At 34.6% G+C, this 19,144-nt stretch overlaps 1 protein-coding gene, 1 long non-coding RNA gene and 1 pseudogene across 2 annotated transcripts; all 3 read left to right on the forward strand.

Annotated features, from left to right (window-relative positions):
* Nucleotides 1-418: 418 nt before the first annotated feature.
* On the forward strand, nt 419-16,089 carry LOC107562060 (regulator of telomere elongation helicase 1-like). The gene is made up of 27 exons (XM_016246621.1): nt 419-526; nt 742-807; nt 1,810-1,963; nt 2,077-2,115; nt 3,859-3,937; nt 4,038-4,135; nt 4,218-4,273; nt 4,362-4,433; nt 5,153-5,234; nt 5,510-5,642; nt 5,721-5,834; nt 6,962-7,002; nt 7,106-7,191; nt 8,041-8,118; nt 8,255-8,332; nt 8,425-8,571; nt 9,989-10,104; nt 10,194-10,317; nt 10,401-10,569; nt 11,843-12,000; nt 12,539-12,634; nt 13,617-13,812; nt 13,964-14,101; nt 14,209-14,319; nt 15,403-15,624; nt 15,724-15,846; nt 15,951-16,089. Exons 1-27 carry the CDS (start codon nt 419-421, stop codon nt 16,004-16,006), a joined length of 2,940 nt encoding a protein of 979 aa, XP_016102107.1. The 3' UTR covers nt 16,007-16,089.
* LOC107562085 (uncharacterized) lies at nt 2,277-2,813 on the forward strand. Its single transcript, XR_001605950.1, has 4 exons — nt 2,277-2,315; nt 2,416-2,513; nt 2,596-2,651; nt 2,740-2,813. It is a non-coding gene; the product is annotated as an uncharacterized lncRNA (long non-coding RNA).
* Nucleotides 16,090-17,445: 1,356 nt separating the features above from the next.
* LOC107562061 (zinc finger CCCH-type with G patch domain-containing protein-like) overlaps nt 17,446-19,144 on the forward strand; it is a 12,180-nt pseudogene continuing 10,481 nt past the window's right edge.

The raw sequence follows: 19,144 nt of genomic DNA on the forward strand, positions 1-19,144 counted from the left end.
AATACTTTTTAAATTAACTGTTTATTCTTGTGATGTTGAAGCTGAATTTTCAGCATCATTACTCCAGTCTTCAGTGTCACACGATCCTTCAGAAATCATTCTAATATGCTGATTTGCTGATCAAGAAACATTTATTATAACTATTGAAAACAGTTTTAGCTGCTTAATATTTTTCTGGAAACTGGTAACTTTTTTTAGTTCTTTCATCATTTTCATTCTTTAATAATTAGAATAGAGCAGCATTTATATGTAGAGAAAAAACTTTTTTTTTTGTCACTTTGGTCAATTTAATGCATCCTTGTGGAATAAAAATATTTATTTCTTTGGGGGAAAAATCCTACTGACCCCAAAGTTTAACAGTTATAGTACCTTTATCATTATATATTTCTCCACGAGTTCGCCTGTCCTTCCAGTCCTGATGGTTAATGGTAAACAAACTTGGCTTGCTGTCTTCGATGGAGGCAGGAACCCGAAGCTCAGCTTGAGCTCAGAGTTCAACCCCCCATTACGGCACTACATAGAGGGAGTATGACACATGAGGAGGTGGAGGGCTGCTGGAAGAATTGTCACTGGGATGGCACAATGACTGCTGCTTATATACTGTAGGCTCGTGATGATTGACAGGACTGAATGATTAGGCTCCTCCTGAACCTACGTTTAGAACTTCATTTATTTGTTGTGTGTTTTTCTGGGATAGATCTGTTTGATTTTATTCTAAATTGATTTTTTGTTGATTCACAGAGTCGAAGAGCACACAACATAGAGCTGAGAGGAGCTGTGGTTATTTTTGATGAGGCTCATAATGTTGTAAGTATCTTAAAGGGTTAGTTCACCTAAAAATGAAAATTAGCGTTTTACTCACCGTTACTCATCGTAGGTGTATATGACTTTCTTCTTTCAGACGAATCCAATCAGAATTATATAAAAAATTGTCCTGGCTATTCCAAGCTTTATTATTGTAGTGGGTGGGTGTTTCTCTTTAGCAGTCCAAAACACGTTAAATAAAGCATGCACATTCATAATAAAACGTCCCTCACACGGCTCCGGGGCATGAAAAAAGTCCTCCTGTAGCCATTCCAATGCGTTTTTGTAAGAAAAATACCCATATTTCAAACGTAATAAACACTTTTCTCTCACTTCTGCTGACTCGCTTATGCGGAAGCGTTGCGGCGGATGACGTAGGACGAATGCGTCGCACGCGCCTCTGAGATATGCTAGTCTAACGAGTTTGTTTACAGGAGCAAAGGAAGCAAAGTTTCCTTACTTTAGCAAAGGAAAACCAGTCTCCTCTTGGCTTATATCGAAATCCTCTTACATTTTTCTTTACAAATCCTCGTTTTGTGCTTCTAATTCATGACCGGCGTTTTGCTTTGTTCTCTCTCTGCGTTCGTCACTAATCACGCAATGCCGACATCCTAAAATATGAATATTTTTCTTACAAAAACGCATGGATTTGCTACTGGAGGCCTTTATTCAACCCCTGGAGCTGTGTGAGGCACATTTTATTATGGATGTGCGCACTTTATTTAACTTGTTTTGGACTGTTGAACAGAAACACCCGCCCACTGCAATGATAGAGCTTAGAAGTGCCAGGACAATTTTTAATATAACTCCATCTGAAATAAGAAAGTCATATACACCTAGGATGGCTTGAGGGTGAGTAAATTAAATTAACTAATTTTCATTTTTGGGTGAACTAACCCTTTAATGTTTTTTGAGACCTCAAAGTCATTCAGCATGTGAAATTATGCAGTTCTGTGTTCTTGTTTTTTTAATATTTCTATTCTACTGTTTGTCTACATTTATCAGGAGAAGATGTGTGAAGAGTCCACCTCGTTTGACCTCACCCCTTACGACCTGATTTCTGCCATTGAGGCCGTGGATCGACTGCTGCGGGAACAAGCCTCAGACATCAGCAAAGCAGATTCTGCTGAAGATTTTAATGTGGAATCGCTGAACTCTGGTTAGTTTATATTTGTCAAGATTTTCGTTTGCATATAAAAATTTTTGTTTATATTTTAAATATTATATATACACACACACTCCCTTGTTTTTATCCAATGTATTATTTTGCAGGATTGAAACTGGATATTACCACAATTGCAAAAATAAAACGTAGGTTGCATTTTAAAAGTTAATATTGTAGTACAGTATTATGCTTACAGAGTTGTTTGGAATCCATTTTTCAATTTTTCAGTAAACATTTTCCTCAACGCACAACTTGATAATCTTACAGAAGTTTTGATGGATCTGGAATCTTCCATTAACCCATTAACGATGCCAGCAAATAGTCAAGGAATCACCAAACCCGGCAGGTCAGTGGAGTTCAGTGCTGCGAATGTGTATCCGTGACCTTGATATATTGACAGTAAAAAATACACAACAGCTTATATACGGTCTCTTCCTCTCTTAAAGTTTCATATATGAGCTTTTTCAAACAGCTCATGTGAACTCTGATACTAAAACAGCTGTGGTGGAAGCCATGGAACAGGTCACAGGATATTTAGCAGGGAGTGAGTCTTTACAAATCCTCAATATAATTGACGTTTGCTGTTTATTAGTGCAGCTTTGATGCACATATGTCATTTTTTGCAGGGCCTGGTGTCTTTCTGAACACTAGTGGACTACAGAAAGTGGCGGATATAATCCAGGTCAGGAGCATGTTAAAGAGATCAGTTGGCTGTTTTTTTGTATTTTTCCCCCTATATTTATTGTGTTTGCTTCTTTATCCTTATTAAGCTGGTGTTTGGGGCTGAACCTCCAGAGGGCAGCAAGAAATCACAGATGGGAAACAGCATGAAGGAGTTTAAGGTTTGCTCCAGTTGATTTTCATATTCATGCTGTCTTCATCAGTACATGAAGTTGTCTGAGCGCATCAGGTTTTAGGTTTTCTCCAGTCAAGTCTAATGGTACATTTATATCTCTTGATTATTTTAAGAGTGGAAATGTTGCTGTTTTTAAAACTAAGGCCAGCTCAAGTTGTGGTTTTGTCCTGAGTTTTAATGGGAAATTCCATCATGTATGCATCAATCCCATTCCATCCATCTTTTTGGAAAGAAATTAATACTTTATTCGGCAAGGATGCGTTCATTTGATCAAAAGTAATACTAATTATGGATGGGCGCACTTTATTTAACTTGTTTTGGACTGTTGAACAGAAACACCCGCCCACTGCAATGATAGAGCTTAGAAGTGCCAGGACAATTTTTAATATAACTCCATCTGAAATAAGAAAGTCATATACACCTAGGATGGCTTGAGGGTGAGTAAATTAAATTAACTAATTTTCATTTTTGGGTGAACTAACCCTTTAATGTTTTTTGAGACCTCAAAGTCATTCAGCATGTGAAATTATGCAGTTCTGTGTTCTTGTTTTTTTAATATTTCTATTCTACTGTTTGTCTACATTTATCAGGAGAAGATGTGTGAAGAGTCCACCTCGTTTGACCTCACCCCTTACGACCTGATTTCTGCCATTGAGGCCGTGGATCGACTGCTGCGGGAACAAGCCTCAGACATAAGCAAAGCAGATTCTGCTGAAGATTTTAATGTGGAATCGCTGAACTCTGGTTAGTTTATATTTGTCAAGATTTTCGTTTGCGTATAAAAAATTGTTTCTATTAAAAATTTTGTTTATATTTTAAATATTATATATACACACACACTCCCTTGTTTTTATCCAATGTATTATTTTGCAGGATTGAAACTGGATATTACCACAATTGCAAAAATAAAACGTAGGTTGCATTTTAAAAGTTAATATTGTAGTACAGTATTATGCTTACAGAGTTGTTTGGAATCCATTTTTCAGTATAAAGAAAAACATTTTCCTCAACGCACAACTTGATAATCTTACAGAAGTTTTGATGGATCTGGAATCTTCCATTAACGGTTTTGAGATGCCAGCAAATAGTCAAGGAATCACCAAACCCGGCAGGTCAGTGGAGTTCAGTGCTGCGAATGTGTATCCGTGACCTTGATATATTGACAGTAAAAAATACACAACAGCTTATATACGGTCTCTTCCTCTCTTAAAGTTTCATATATGAGCTTTTTCAAACAGCTCATGTGAACTCTGATACTAAAACAGCTGTGGTGGAAGCCATGGAACAGGTCACAGGATATTTAGCAGGGAGTGAGTCTTTACAAATCCTCAATATAATTGACGTTTGCTGTTTATTAGTGCAGCTTTGATGCACATATGTCATTTTTTGCAGGGCCTGGTGTCTTTCTGAACACTAGTGGACTACAGAAAGTGGCGGATATAATCCAGGTCAGGAGCATGTTAAAGAGATCAGTTGGCTGTTTTTTTGTATTTTTCCCCCTATATTTATTGTGTTTGCTTCTTTATCCTTATTAAGCTGGTGTTTGGGGCTGAACCTCCAGAGGGCAGCAAGAAATCACAGATGGGAAACAGCATGAAGGAGTTTAAGGTTTGCTCCAGTTGATTTTCATATTCATGCTGTCTTCATCAGTACATGAAGTTGTCTGAGCGCATCAGGTTTTAGGTTTTCTCCAGTCAAGTCTAATGGTACATTTATATCTCTTGATTATTTTAAGAGTGGAAATGTTGCTGTTTTTAAAACTAAGGCCAGCTCAAGTTGTGGTTTTGTCCCGAGTTTTAATGGGAAATTCCATCATGTATGCATCAATCCCATTCCATCCATCTTTTTGGAAAGAAATTAATACTTTATTCGGCAAGGATGCGTTCATTTGATCAAAAGTAATACTAAAGACATTTAGAATGTTACAAAAATATTAAGAAAATACTAAGCAGCAAAATTGTTTTCACTATTGGTAATAATCATAAATGTTTCTTGAGCAGCAAATCAGCATATTAGAATGATTTCTGAAGGATCGTGTGACACTGAAGACTGGAGTAATGTTGCTGAAAATTCAGCTTTGCATCACAAGAATATATTATATTTGAAAATATATTAAAATAGAAAATAGTCATCTTAAAGTGTAATGATATTTCACAGTATTACATTTTCTACTGTATGTTTGATCCTTGTTGAGCATACGTTTCTTTCAAAAACATAATTGTACTGATCCCAAACTATTGGATGATATATGTCTGATGGTAGTTCCTCTCGTCATTGTCTTTCACTTCCAATCTCTGCTCCTGATTCCTGAATCTGTCTCATATCAGGTCCACATTCATCCAGACACCAGCAACTTCAAGAAGAAACAGGTGACGGATGTATGGGCTTCCTCCTCTACCAAAAAACAAGGTATGACACTCTTATTCGGTCTCTGAGAAGCCTCATGTTTAGTAAATGTGTTTTCAAAAGGAATTTGATATTTTGGAAAACCTGTTTTTTTTTTGTGCCGTTTCCAAGTCATGGAGAATCTGAGAGTTATTATTGCGTCAATATTCGAAGTGTTTGTTGCCTTGGTGCACTTACATTCGGCTTCCACAAAGAAATGCTGGAAAAAAGCGAACTTGCACGTTAAACTTGTATGCCTGAGCTATGAAAGATTGAAAGTATGTTTGCATATTTTATAGGGAATGTGCTGAGCTACTGGTGTTTTTCTCCGGGGTTCAGCATGCAGGAGTTGCTCAGACAGGGAGTACGCAGCATCATTCTGACCAGTGGAACTCTCTCGCCGCTCTCATCCTTCACCTGTGAAATGCAAATGTTAGTGCTCTTCTCCTCTAGCTGTCCCCTCTGAGTTGATGCGGGTTGGGTGCTAATTCTCTGCTGATTTTTCTGCAGTCCTTTCCCTGTATCCTTGGAGAATCCTCACGTCATCCAGCGTGATCAGATCTTCGTCAGTATCATTGAAAAAGGTCCAGACGGCGTGCAGTTGAGCACAGCCTTTGACAGGAGGTGAGTGTTTTATCAAGGGTTGTTTAGTCACATTAACATCCTCTGCTGAAGGGGAAGAAGTTTGGGGTCAGTAATTTAGGACATATATTTAGCAAAGACTAATTAAATTGATCTAAAATGACAGGAAAGAGATTTACAGTAACTAAAGATTTCTATTACAAATACTGTTCTTTTCATGATAATAATAAGAAATGTTTCTTGAGAAGCATTTTAGCATTTTACAATGATTTCTGAAGGATCATGTGACACTGAAGACTGGAGTAGTGATGCTGAAAATTCAGCTTTGCATCACAGGAATAAATTACATTTTAAATGTCAATGTTATTGTAGTTAGCTCAAACTTTTTAATTCTAAAATTTATTTCAGCTAGTTGCCAAGGCAGCGTTTCTTAATTTAGTTTATGTACTAAAATAAAAACAAAACAAATATATAGACATATAAAACGACTAAAAATGACAAACACACAACAACCAAAATTTGGTACCAAAATTGTGAAAATGGAAAATATAAAAATAAAAACTGATTCAAAATATTAATAGAAACTATAATAGTATCTGATACTGTTATTCTTATCCGAGATGTGATATTTATATTGACCATGGGCTGTCAAAACCCAAAAAGACCAACAACAAAAAAAGCACTATAAAACAGGATTCTTATAGTTAACTAAAACCATAAAATGTTTTTTTTTTTTTTTTACAAAAAATAAAATTGAACCTTTTTTTTTTTTGTTACTTGAACTAAAACTAATATAAAAATAAAACTAATATTTAAAAATATATATTTTTGTTTAGTTTAGCTGGGTGTACTAAAATAACTAAAACTGAAATAAAAACAATAAAAAAAAAATATGGACATAAAAAAATAGTACCGTAATAAAAATGCCAAAAACACAAAAATTACTAAAACTAAAAAAGGTAAAAACAGAAAAAATAAACACTAATGCAAACTATTAATAAAACTATAGTAGTTTCTCACTGATACTAAAATAACACTGCTGTAAAAGCACCATAAAAGCAGCTCATGTGACATGTTTGCTATATTTCAAGTCTTCTGAATCCATATGACTGGTTTGTGTGAAAAGGTTCAGTTTAGTATGTGAACATGGCTCTCTTTGGTTTTTGAAGGTTCGTTCCTGAAAACATGTCGTCCATGGGAAACACTCTGGGTGAGAGATCCTCACACAAAACAGCAGCTGATCTGATCACTTATCAGTAATAATCTGATGATCAGCATGATTATCAATGTAATGGTTATCATTGGCTTTGCAGTCAATCTGGCACGGGTGGTGCCTCATGGACTGCTGGTGTTCTTCCCCTCGTATCCGGTGATGGATAAGACTCTGGAGTTCTGGAGGGTGAGCTTGTATTTCAGTCTGTCTGCAATAAAGCAGCAATTCCCTGTAGCTGACTCAGAAAGTCTTCATTTCATAAAGTCATGCCATTAAATGTTTCATGCACTGCAAAAATATTTTCCGCAGTGTTTTTGTTTTCCAATACAAATATCCTTACATCAGCATACATTTCCTTGAGATGTAGAGTGAAGATTTGAAGTCTTGTTTTCTGAGAAACTGAACAAAATGAAGTGAGTTTATATTTAAAACGAGAACAAATATCTATCAATCGGGAATTAAAACTGGTTTTCCCTTTGAATTAAGTCGATTTTTCTGAGCCCATTGGCAGATATTTGTTCTTGTTTTATTCATAAACTCACGTCCATTTTGTCTTATATTTGCCCTAAAAATAAAATTTTAAAAATACTGAATGTCAATTTTTTGCAGCGCTATCAGAAGGTACAGTAAAATCTATTTGCATAATAACGATTGGTAGCAAAGCTATTTAAGCCATAAGCTTTTTTTTTTGTACTATGAATTAAAAAGTAATGAAGAAATGTTGACAGCTGTATTTTCAAACTTTGAAGCGCTGTTAACACAAGACATTTACATTTAGAGGCTATATTGATCCATTCCATTCAATTTATTCCTTAAATTTGCTTTATTTGGCCTCAAAAAGGTTATAAAAGTCTTAAATTTACCTTCATAAAACCTGCAGAAACCCTGTTTATTGTGAAATAAATGAAAGCCTATTTTACAAGCATTTTTTTTTTTTACAAGTTTTCTTTTTTAAGGGTAAAATTGATGTAGATTTCGTTTTTTTGCCAACTGTAGCATTTAAGTCATTATACACCACTCCCTTCACTCTCTCAGGCTAATGGACATGCCGATCGCATTGAGCATGTGAAGCCCATGTTTGTAGAACCGAGGGGTAAAGGCACTTTTACAGAGGTAACCGCTATTGCTATCAGTCATATAATAACTGTTCACTTAGTATGAGTTGATATAGATGCTATCATAATGCTAACACAGCTTGATCTGCACAAGCTGTCAGTCAGTGCCGCTCTGAAATTGGATTCTCTTGCAGGTGATTCATGGTTATTATGACAAGGTGAACGACCCAAACTCCAGCGGAGGCAGCTTCTTCGCCGTATGCAGAGGAAAGGTGAGACTATAAATATCTGATGCAATAAAAATATATATATTTATTATGAACCAAGACCAGTAACATCAACATTTTTTTTTCTGTTTTCCAAGGCAAGCGAAGGGTTGGATTTTGCAGACACGTACGGTCGAGGGGTTGTGATCACTGGGCTTCCCTTTCCCCCCAGGATGGACCCCAGAGTGGTGCTAAAAATGCAGTATCTGGACGAGATGTGCAAGAAAAAAATTAGTGGAGTGAAGGTATTTAATATTGCTCAGATTTAATATTAAGATTATCAATTTAACATGTTTATTTATTACAATTTTAATTCAATTAAAAATCAATTCATTATTCAAACCTGTTATTTACATTTATTTTATATTTATATTTTATAAATGAATACTTATTTAGCAAGCATGCATTAAATTGACCAAAAGTAATATGCAAATCAGCATATCAGAATGATTTCTGAGGGATCATGTGACACTGAAAACAACTGGAGTAATGATGCTGAAATTCAGCTTTAACATCACAGGAATAAATTACATTTTAAACTATATTAATATAGAAAACAGTTTTGTAAATTGTAATATTATTTCACAATATTACTGTACTTTTGAGCCCAAACGTTTTAATACTAGTGAAAATATGAATTAATTATTTATTCAGAAATGCACTAAAGATATAATTCATACATCTAATGTAAATGAATACAGTAATTTTTTTTAATTTCTGAATTAATTCATTTTGATATTTGGGGCATAATGTGAAAATATCAGGATGGTACAACTGTCCTGATATCATAATGAAGGGAAATTCCTTAGTAAAAGGATCAAATTCTTGAAAAGTAGTTTGTTATTGAATATTATATTTATTATTATTTCTTAGGAAAAAATATGTCCTTTTGACCTTTAATGACATGGAAAGGTTAGTTCAGGTTGTAAATATGTCATACAATCCCCAAATAATATTTGTGACCCTGGACCACGAAACCAGTCTTAAGTCGCTGGGGTATATTTGTAGCAATAGGCAACAATACATTGAATGGGTCAAAATGATAAATTTTTCTTTTATGCCAAAAATCATTAGGATGTTAAGTAAAGATCATGTTCCATGAAGATATTTTGTAAATTTCCTACCGTAAATATATCAAAACTTAATTTTTGATTAGTAATATGCATTGCTAAGAACTTCATTTCGACAACTTTAAAGGCGATTTTCTCAGTATTTTGATTTTTTTTTTTAAATTTTTGCACCCTCAGATTCCAGATTTTCAAATAGTTGTATCTCTGCCAAATATTGTCCTATCCTAATAAATCATACATCAACGGAAAGCTTTTGTTTATCAAGCTTTCAGATGTATAAATCTCAATTTTGAAGAATGTACCCTTATGACTGGTTTTGTGGTCCAGGGTCACATTTATGCATTAATAATTCACGATGTTTGTGAAAAAAATGTTTTTACCAATACCTTAAAATATTTATATATTTTTATTTTTATTTGAATATTGTATAATTTAGTACATTTGTAATATTTTTATTTTAAAACTTTTTGGAAAATAATGATGACGGTGTGTACACTCATGTACATGTATTCAAGGTGTAAAGAAAACCTGCAGTGAACTGCATATGGTTCAGGTAGAGCTGTGTGTTCTTATGGTCTGTCTGGTTGTTTAGTATCTGTCTGGACAGGAGTGGTACAGACAGCAGGCCTCTCGAGCCGTCAATCAAGCCATTGGCAGAGTGATCCGGCACAGAGAAGACTACGGAGCTATTTTCCTCTGTGATCACAGGTCAGTGCTGATTACTACAACTGCAATTCCCTGTTGTGTGACTGGAGAGCAAGTATGCAGATATTAATGTTCTGGGTTTATAATTCCAGGTTCAAAGGCACCGAAGCCCGTAATCAGCTTCCTTCGTGGGTGAGGCCGTATGTTAAGATTTATGATGGCTTTGGTACCATGGTCCGTGATGCGGCTCATTTCTTTCGGATGGCGCAAAAAACTGTAAGTCCATTTCTTGTTCATGTTTTCCTGTTCCATGAACCTGTTTTTACACGTGCACATTTCTTGGTCGATTTGTGTATCAGAGACCAGTTCCTGTTAGGAAAGAAAAAGAGGCCTGTAAAAATCAGGCAGACACCAGGCCGCTCAACACAGGCTCCAGCTGTCCTGCTAAGAGTGTCTGGCTCAGTGACACCTCTCAAAAGGCCAAAACACTAGACTCACACGTCCCTAGCCTAAAGAGGAGAAAATTAGGTGAGGTCACCTCTATTCCTCCTTTTTTCTGACTTTTTAATGAGGTCTGAGGCTCTTGGATGACTGTTCATTAACACATATTTCACATATTGGAGGTTTATGTCCTGCTTGAATCTACTGTATTTTTTTTTTAAACAGTAATCGATAAAAAGTCAAGTAATTAAGCAATGAGTTATAATTTGGTCACATTCTGAGACTGTGATTTATAAAAAAGCCCAGTTGAAGCAATTAAACATTAACATTAGACAATGCTAGGAGACAATTCTGTTTTGAACAGAGACAGAGCCCTCAGATTTGATAATTTGGAGGATGTTTTGACATTGATTTTTATTTAATTGCTGTCAGTTACAGTACTTGTCAAAAGTTTGGAAATATGGTGTTTTTTAAATGTTTTAAATTAAGTCTTTTATGCTCACCAGGGCTGCATTTATGCACTCAAAAATACAGTAAAAACACAAATTTTGTGAAATTGTATTACAAAATAAATGTAGTTTTCTATTGTAAGATATTTTAAAATTTAAATGATTCCTGTGATGCAAAGCTGAATTTTCAGCATCATTACTCCAGCCTTCAGTGTCATATGATCCTTCAGAAATATTTCTAATATGCTGATTTGCTGCTCAAGAAGCATTTATTATTATTATTTTCAATGCTGAAAACAGTTGTGGTTCTTAATATATATGCCGACACCATGATTATACTTCCATTCAAATGTTTGGGCTTTGTGTGCATGTTTTTAATAGAAATTAATGCTTTTATTTTGCAAATATGCATTAAATTAATCAAAGGTCACATTAAAAACATTTATAATGTTACAAAAAATTATATTTGAAATTAATGCTGTATGAACTTTCTGTTCATGATTCATCCTGAAAATGATTTCATTAAATATTAAGCAGCAAAAATGGTTTTCAACATTGATAGTCATAAGTGCCATTATTAATAACTGAGCAATAATAATAATTGAGCACTAAATTAGCATATTACTATGATCTCCCAAGAATCATGTGGCACTGAAGACTGAAGTAATGATGCTGAAGATTCAGCTTTGCATCACAGGAATAAATGACATTTTAAAATGTATTAAAATAGAAAATAGTTGTTTCAAATTGTAGTAATATTTCACAATATCACGGTTTTCACTGTATTTTATTCAAACAATTGCAGCCTTGATGAGCATAAGAGACTTCATAAATTTTTTTTTTTAAATCATTATGTTTTCAAACTTTTGTGCATTCATTGTGAGTCAGTTAAAATGATTGTGATGTTTTAGAGTCAGAAGAGCATTCTGGTCGGGATGGAGCGGCCAGACTTTGCATTCAATATGAGATGGAGATGACAAGTATAAGGAAACCAGTCAGCCTGCTGGATGCCCTGGATGACACAACCAACAAAGGAGGGAGGGAAGACACCATGGCTGGGGAAGAAAGAGTGAGACAAGAATTAAATCACTAGAGAAATCATTTCATTGCTCTCTTTCCAAACCAATTTTATTTTCTTTCTGCCATTTAGCATAAAATGAGATGTAATGCTGAATGTCGGCGCAGCTGTTTTCCATATAATGAAAGTGCATGGGGATGTATATGGAAATGGTCTAAAAGAGGACAAGTATAATAAAAGTAGTCACATGCGACCTGTGCGCCCTTTTTCCAGGTCTTTTAAATTCATACGACAGTTCAGTGGTGTAGGCAGTGATTTCACATTTCTCAGAGAAATTGGAAGTGAATAACCTAGAAAATGAATTTTTTGCTGAATAAATTAGATATGAATGGTAAGAAATTACCTCATAAATCATGATCAGGGTTTTGAGTGACACCATGATCTCTTTTTATCTGTTTTTCAAATCTTTCTACTTTCGTCAATTTAGCTCTTTTTGCAGGTCTGTAAAAAAATTATTTTGCCGTAAAATAACTGTGATCAAATCTTTTTGCTAATTTTCCCTTTCTCTCATTGGTCTTTGACCCTGCAGGCGAGTCTCTTGTCGACTCTTTCCCTCCAGCATGACAAACGTCTGGATGATGAATCGAGGGGTGGGAAACGGAAAATTAAAGTGGTTCAAGAGCGGGTGAGGGATCTTGATTGAATTTTTTCATGTTGTATGCTTTTGGTGTATGTATACCTTATTCTGTTAATTACAAGACTATGCAAAAATTCATCCAAAAAGTGGCATAAAATGTTATATATATATATATATATATATATATATATGTGTGTATGTGTGTATAATTTATTCATGTGATCCAAAGCTGATTTTTTTTTAGCATCATTTCTTATCAATGTTGAAAACAGGTCACTGATAACTTTTTTTTTTGTAGTTCAATAGCCTTTATTTTAATATGTGTTTCCCACAGACTTGCGCTCTGTGGCGGCATATATATGCAAATTCATTCTCTGCCAGCAGGAGGTGCTTGTAAAGCAGGAGAAATAGAGGTTTCCCCGTTAACTGCTGTACACAAAGCAGCGCTCAGCTCACAAAACGCTGCTTTATCAGACATTACATGCCAGATTAAATGAAAATGACATCCGTAATTTTCTGAAGACAGTCGGATTCCTTAAAAAATACAGTGATATAAAAACACCTGCACCGTGTTTCGATTTTTAAATGTGCAGTGCTCATGTTTATTCAACGAAGTCAGAGCCTTTTTGGAAAATCTATTTGTGGCTGTCAGTTTTGATAATGTGGCGGGCCGCCACAAATAAATCAATGTATGGGAAACACTGATGCCTTTAACTGTTAACCTGTCACGTTTGGTAATTGAATGTGTCCTTGCTGAATAAATGTATTAATTTCTTAAAAAAAACGTTTTGACCCACAGGCTTTTGAATGGTAGTGTTTTTAAAATACCAGATCAGATTAATATGTAGACTCTACAATTAAGCTATTCATAGGTTTCCTCTAAAACTGACTTTATATTTGCAATTTAAAATTTGGTGACAGAAATTACACACATCACCTATAAATTTAGTGTATTACAAAAATGGATTTGTGCATCTCCTTTTTCTTTTGTATTAAATGTATTTTATCTCTTCTGCTGGCTGTGCTTTAGAAAACAGTGGCTTCCTGTACTGCAAAAACAGGCAAAGATTTCATGATGGAACTGAGACGATGTCTGAGTCACGAGAACTTCAAGCTCATCATGGAGGCGCTGCAGTCCTACAAGACAACCGATGACCTGAGTGACCTTCTTGCTAATGTGACTGAACCGCTCATACAAGACCACAACACACACTGTCTGCTCAGAGGTGCGGAATCACGACATATCCTTCAAGCCAATTACATTTCCACTGCTAGTTCAACTAATATGCCTTCTAACATTTGAATTCCCTTCACTGATCTCTGTTGTGACTGGAATCAAAACTGGCAGATAAAGAGCATCATCTTCTTTTTCTCAAGGTCTTTATCAGTTTATTCGACCACACCATAAGAAAGAGTTCGATGAGCGTTGTTTGGAGTTAACAGGTGAAGGCTGTGGCTATAAACAAGAGCATTCGCTGTCCAGAGAGGAGCGAGAGGCTCTCAGGCAGAACACGGGTAACATCTGACTTGTAAATAGTGTGTAACAGTTACAGGAAACATTTAGAACTTATTTTCTCTCTCGATAATGATAAATAACATTGTTTTATGTTTTCCTTTTCTAGCAAAAAGTAAGATGTCACCTGTGAATCCACCCAGTGAGCAGCTGAATTCGAGTCAACAGCTGAACCAAGGTGGTTCTCACCTGGTCAATGGTGGGGATAGTAAAATTGAAGGTATATTGGAGTTTATTGCTATTAACTGCAATTAAAAAGGTCTTGTATAGGGTGGCCATCCGTCCAGTTTTATATCGGACAGTCCAGTTTTAAAACACCACGTCTGTCTATTGCCGTATGCTGGAGCCGCTCATTTATCCTCTTTTTAAGACTACTGTTTTATATTTTATACAATGGCCTATATTATAAATAAATGAACAAATGTTATGTTCAAGTTCAAATTAAGCAACATACACTTTATACGCTATGTCAGTATGGCTGTTTTGCTCCATTTTGCCAACATTGCATCTCTGATCAACCCAGTGTTTTGTATCTGAATGATTCCGCGTTTTTGAACAAATCAGGTGAGTCAGTGATTCAATAAGCCATTCATGAAGACAGTTGCTAAATTCAAAAGTGCATACTAGCTTACCACTCTTATTATTTTAGCTTATCTCTCTATGGCAGAAATGGTAAGAGTAATATGCTAGTATATAGTTCCGAAATCGAGTCACTTGCTTAATTTCTAAACGAATCGGCCAATTTGAACGAATTGATTGAATGAGTGAATCAATGACTGGCTTAATATGACTTGTAGCCACCTACTGATGGATTTAGATTCATATTTAAAGTTTCATAATTCTGTATTCAGTTTATTTTATATTTAACCATTCATCTAACATTATTTATTAATTTTAATGGCAGGGTAAATGTATTTGTGGCATCAGCATTAAACAGTCTGTGTAAAAGCATCTAAATGTCACTTCAGGTGCACTTTTGTGGTACAAAGATAGATTTAGTTGATTTCGGTGCCCTATTGTCTTATTATTCTAACTGAATTTACATGAAAGATGATGCATACATTTAATAATATTAGAAAATGTGCCCTCATAAAGGTTAAAAATGTCCCTAGAAATAAATTTAAGGGGGTAAATATCATCTCTTAATGGAAAAGTTTATTTTTTGTTACTGGTTTAGGATAATTGTTCCATTTTTATTCTGGCTTCAAATCCTGCATAGTGTCCTCCTTTTCGGTAGACATTGCCACCCTATTCTTGATGCAGACATTTGTACATTTGCGACTTGTTTTTTGAAATTTTACAGTGAATGTGAGAAGTGAAGTCCAGAAGCCACAAACATCCATCAAAGAAGGTCTTTCGTGCTCCTCTCTGCTGTCAGACATTAAACAGGCCATCGGTGCAGAAAAAACCCGTCAGATGTTTTTGGCCTTGCAGGCCTATAAAACATCAAACAATTATGAACAGATGGTGTCAACTGTTGTGAGTTTATTGACTGAGAGAGATGAAGACATCGCTCTACTAGAACGTTAGTCTGTTTCTTTTAGATTCATCATAACCTTTTACATTTTTTATTAAACTGGGTATCTGTTGGGAAAGAGGCTGAACTTGTTTGGGTCTGGTCTAGGGTTGTCTGTGCTCATTCAACCACAGCACAGGAAGCAGTTCGGTGAGCTGTTAAAATCCTTGACCGGAAATGATTCTGTTGCGAACCAGGATTCAGACATGGGATCAAGTCAACTAAATCAAGGTATTCTTTGTAATAATTGTGTGTAAATATTGTATTCCGCTACAGGGATGGATGGATGGTAGATAAATATGCTAATCGTTCTTAATTGTTATTTTTCGTTGCAGCATCTCAGTTATCTGCAGGAAAGACTCAAAGCAAGATATCATCCTTCTTTTCATGAATGCTGCTCTAATATATTGCTCCAAGCTGCTCTAAGATATCAGTATCTTCATTTTTTTTTTTTGCATATACCATGCATGAAGAAATTTAAGCAGGAGAATGTTGAAAAAATGGCACAACTGATATTTATGTAATTATATTTTGGCGATAAACACTTTACATTAATTGTTTGTAATGAATAAATGAACTTTTTTTAAATGGTGTTTTTTCAAGGTTTTTTTTTTATGTTAAAAAAATTTAATGAAAAATAGTATGTGAGTGATTTGGCATCTGAACATTTTATCTTCCCTGTACCATTAAGTAGCACTATTTTACTTTATTTTATATTTTTATGTACTATTTCTTTTTTATTCTAAATGATTAAAATGTATTCTCTTGAGAAAATATATTAGACCAAATGTGTTATATAATATATATTATAATATAATAATTATAATATATATAATATAAACAAAGCTTGATTGGATATCCAATGTTATTTCCTAAAAACAATATAGGTTTCTAGTTATTTATAAAATAAATAAATTCAAATGTGCAAGCAATAAGTTAAGCAAAAATAAGTTAAAGCCATATAAAATGGATTAACAGATATTAAAGACAAATGTGGTTTTCCTTTTTTTTTTTTTTTTTAAACAGTACAACAACTATTTTAAATGTAGATGGACTCAAAATAATAAAAGGACTGTCTGGGAATTTTTTAATTTTTTTTCCTTTTTATTTAGCACAACATGTATTTGTATAGTGGGAATTCAATACAAAATATTGAATACAAAGTTCAATTCATGCTCTTGTTTTTATTTAATAACACAAAAACAAGAGTTATTACATTATTAACACATTGTCACAATATTAACACCATAGCTGCTAAAAAATAAAATATATTTCGGTGTTTTTAAAACACCGCAGCATTTTCATTTTTCTTTGTTCCAAAAGGTTTATGTATAATTTAAGTTCATTTAAACGTAGGATTTTTTTTCAAAGATCTATCTTTTTATATCATTTATTCACTGAAATCGGATGTAGGAAGCAAGAGTGAGGTCAACGTTGAGCGACTCCTGAAAGAAACTCTCACAGAAACAAAACAATGCCACGACCAGCGGTAGATTTCAAATGTAAGTCCGTGATTTTTTTAGTCATTTTAGTTGGGTACAAACTTAAAACCATGTATCTGAATTAAGATGGAGGGACACTTGCCAGAAAATTTGAACAGTTGAACGTCTGTAAGGTTAGCTTGAAATCTAACCGGCATCATTGCATAGTCTATAAATCACCCTCGTCCCAAATATATCACACAAGAACATTAAATATATTTTAATAAGTTGTTGATTCTGAAATATGTGAAAACTATACTGCATAATGTAGCGGGGCCTTTCTTTGCCTGCTCTATTCCTTTAGTTTCATGTCGGTGAGCTCCTGTCATGTGAGTGCCTGATCCTCATTATGGATGAAAGCAGTCTGGAAGAAGCCATCGAGATCTACAGCACTCAGCTTCAGCAGGTGCAGGTGGCGTTATCTGCTGGTTTGAGCTGACCTCCTGAAGCTAAAGGAGGACCTGCAGCAGCTCACTGAGCCCACAGAGTCCAGCCTGGGGTCTGTCAAAAAAAGCCAGTTGCTGGCCTCTTTGGAGGAGCCTTCGACAAACCAAGATGCCACATCTGTTACTCAAGAAACGGGTGAACTGTCAGAGGACTCCGCTGAGGTAAAACAAAATGCTGAACCGGATGAGGAGGAGGAAGAGGTGGATATAAGTGGAACTAAGGTACGTGCTCCTCATGGGGAACCCTAGAGTACCATAATGCCATGGTGGTCTGCCCTGAAGAGGCTCGAGTCCGGGTGCTTTACCTTCATCCCACAAACAAATCCATGAAACCCTGCGGCTTCTACCTTGGGGGCAAGTGCCGTCTTTTAAATCTTCAGGGTTTTTTTTTTTTTTTTTTGAACAAAAAAGTGTGGAGTTTTTATATTTTTTTGATGGCCAGATATGATACTTTTCACAAAAAAAGAGAACATTAAAAAAATACAAATTTGAAAAACTTTTATACTATTTTCAGCAAAACTTGAAATTAAATGACGCAAAAAAAAAAATTCTTACACCTTACATACATGTGAGTGCACACATCTTAATCATTATTTTCGTAAAAGTTGCATTTATTGAAAGGTAAAACAGTTTATTAAAAGGTAACGTTTATTGTTTAATAAATATTGTACATTTATACATACATAAAATACTTAGGCACAATATGTAAGATTTTTTAATTAAAATATCCAAAAAAAACACTAAAACAGTGTTATATATTTTGCTGACTTGTGTACTTACACTATCCCAAATGTTTCGAAGAATGTTTAAATCCAGAGAAATAAGCAATTTTAACCAGTGCCACGGAGCGTGTCTATAGTGTCATTGTGTCGCCTGCCAATGACGTCATAACCCCTCGATTTCCGGTTTTGTTTTGTAGAAAACACCAAAGACGCTTTAATATGTTGAGAGTTTTATTAGACAGGTGACGACTTCACAGAGTAGCATTATAACAGAACTTTCAAATGTATCTAGTGTGATAAAACAGCGCTGCTTTACCCCACATACGCACGACCGGAAGGAGCGGAAGCGCTCGACTGTGGCATAATAAAAGCTCCGCTGCTTTCGAGCCGTGTGTCGCGCTCGTTCAGCGGCCTCGTTTCGCTTCGACGGCTTTCAGTCTCACCCTGCTTCATTCTACTACGTTAATAAATCATTAGCTCATCCATGAACATGATTTCTGCCCGAGCGGCGAAAATTACATATTGTGCCTTTAAGTATTATTTTCAAACTTTTCAATGATATTGTCAATGTAAAAAGTAATTTTATGAATATCTTATCTATTTTTTAAATAACTATATAAATAATAATATATATATATTAAACTAATAATCATAAGAAAATGCTTTTTTCCTTGAAAATATCATTTATAAATGCATTTATTAATTACCCAAATAAAAAAATTAAGTGTTTTCATAAAACTGTTTTATTATTATAACTATAGTTTTATTATTATAAAACTAAATTTTCACATTTAAAATGTTCTTTTTATAAATATTCTGTATATATATATATATATATATATATATATATATATATATATATATATATATATATATATAT

The sequence above is a fragment of the Sinocyclocheilus grahami genome, unplaced genomic scaffold (assembly GCF_001515645.1).
Source record: "Sinocyclocheilus grahami isolate Dianchi unplaced genomic scaffold, SAMN03320097.WGS_v1.1 scaffold804.1, whole genome shotgun sequence".
NCBI classification, from domain to species: domain Eukaryota; kingdom Metazoa; phylum Chordata; class Actinopteri; order Cypriniformes; family Cyprinidae; genus Sinocyclocheilus; species Sinocyclocheilus grahami.

What these genes read in the sequence shown, in the direction of transcription:
- LOC107562060 (XM_016246621.1), top strand. Translation starts at nt 419, where the DNA reads ATGGTTAATGGTAAACAAACTTGGCTTGCTGTCTTCGATGGAGGCAGG. An exon ending in CTCCTCTACCAAAAAACAAG is followed by an intron (nt 5,235 to 5,509) that starts GTATGACACTCT and finishes CATATTTTATAG; the next exon opens with GGAATGTGCTGAGCTACTGG. An exon ending in CCATGGCTGGGGAAGAAAGA is followed by an intron (nt 12,001 to 12,538) that starts GTGAGACAAGAA and finishes TTGACCCTGCAG; the next exon opens with GCGAGTCTCTTGTCGACTCT.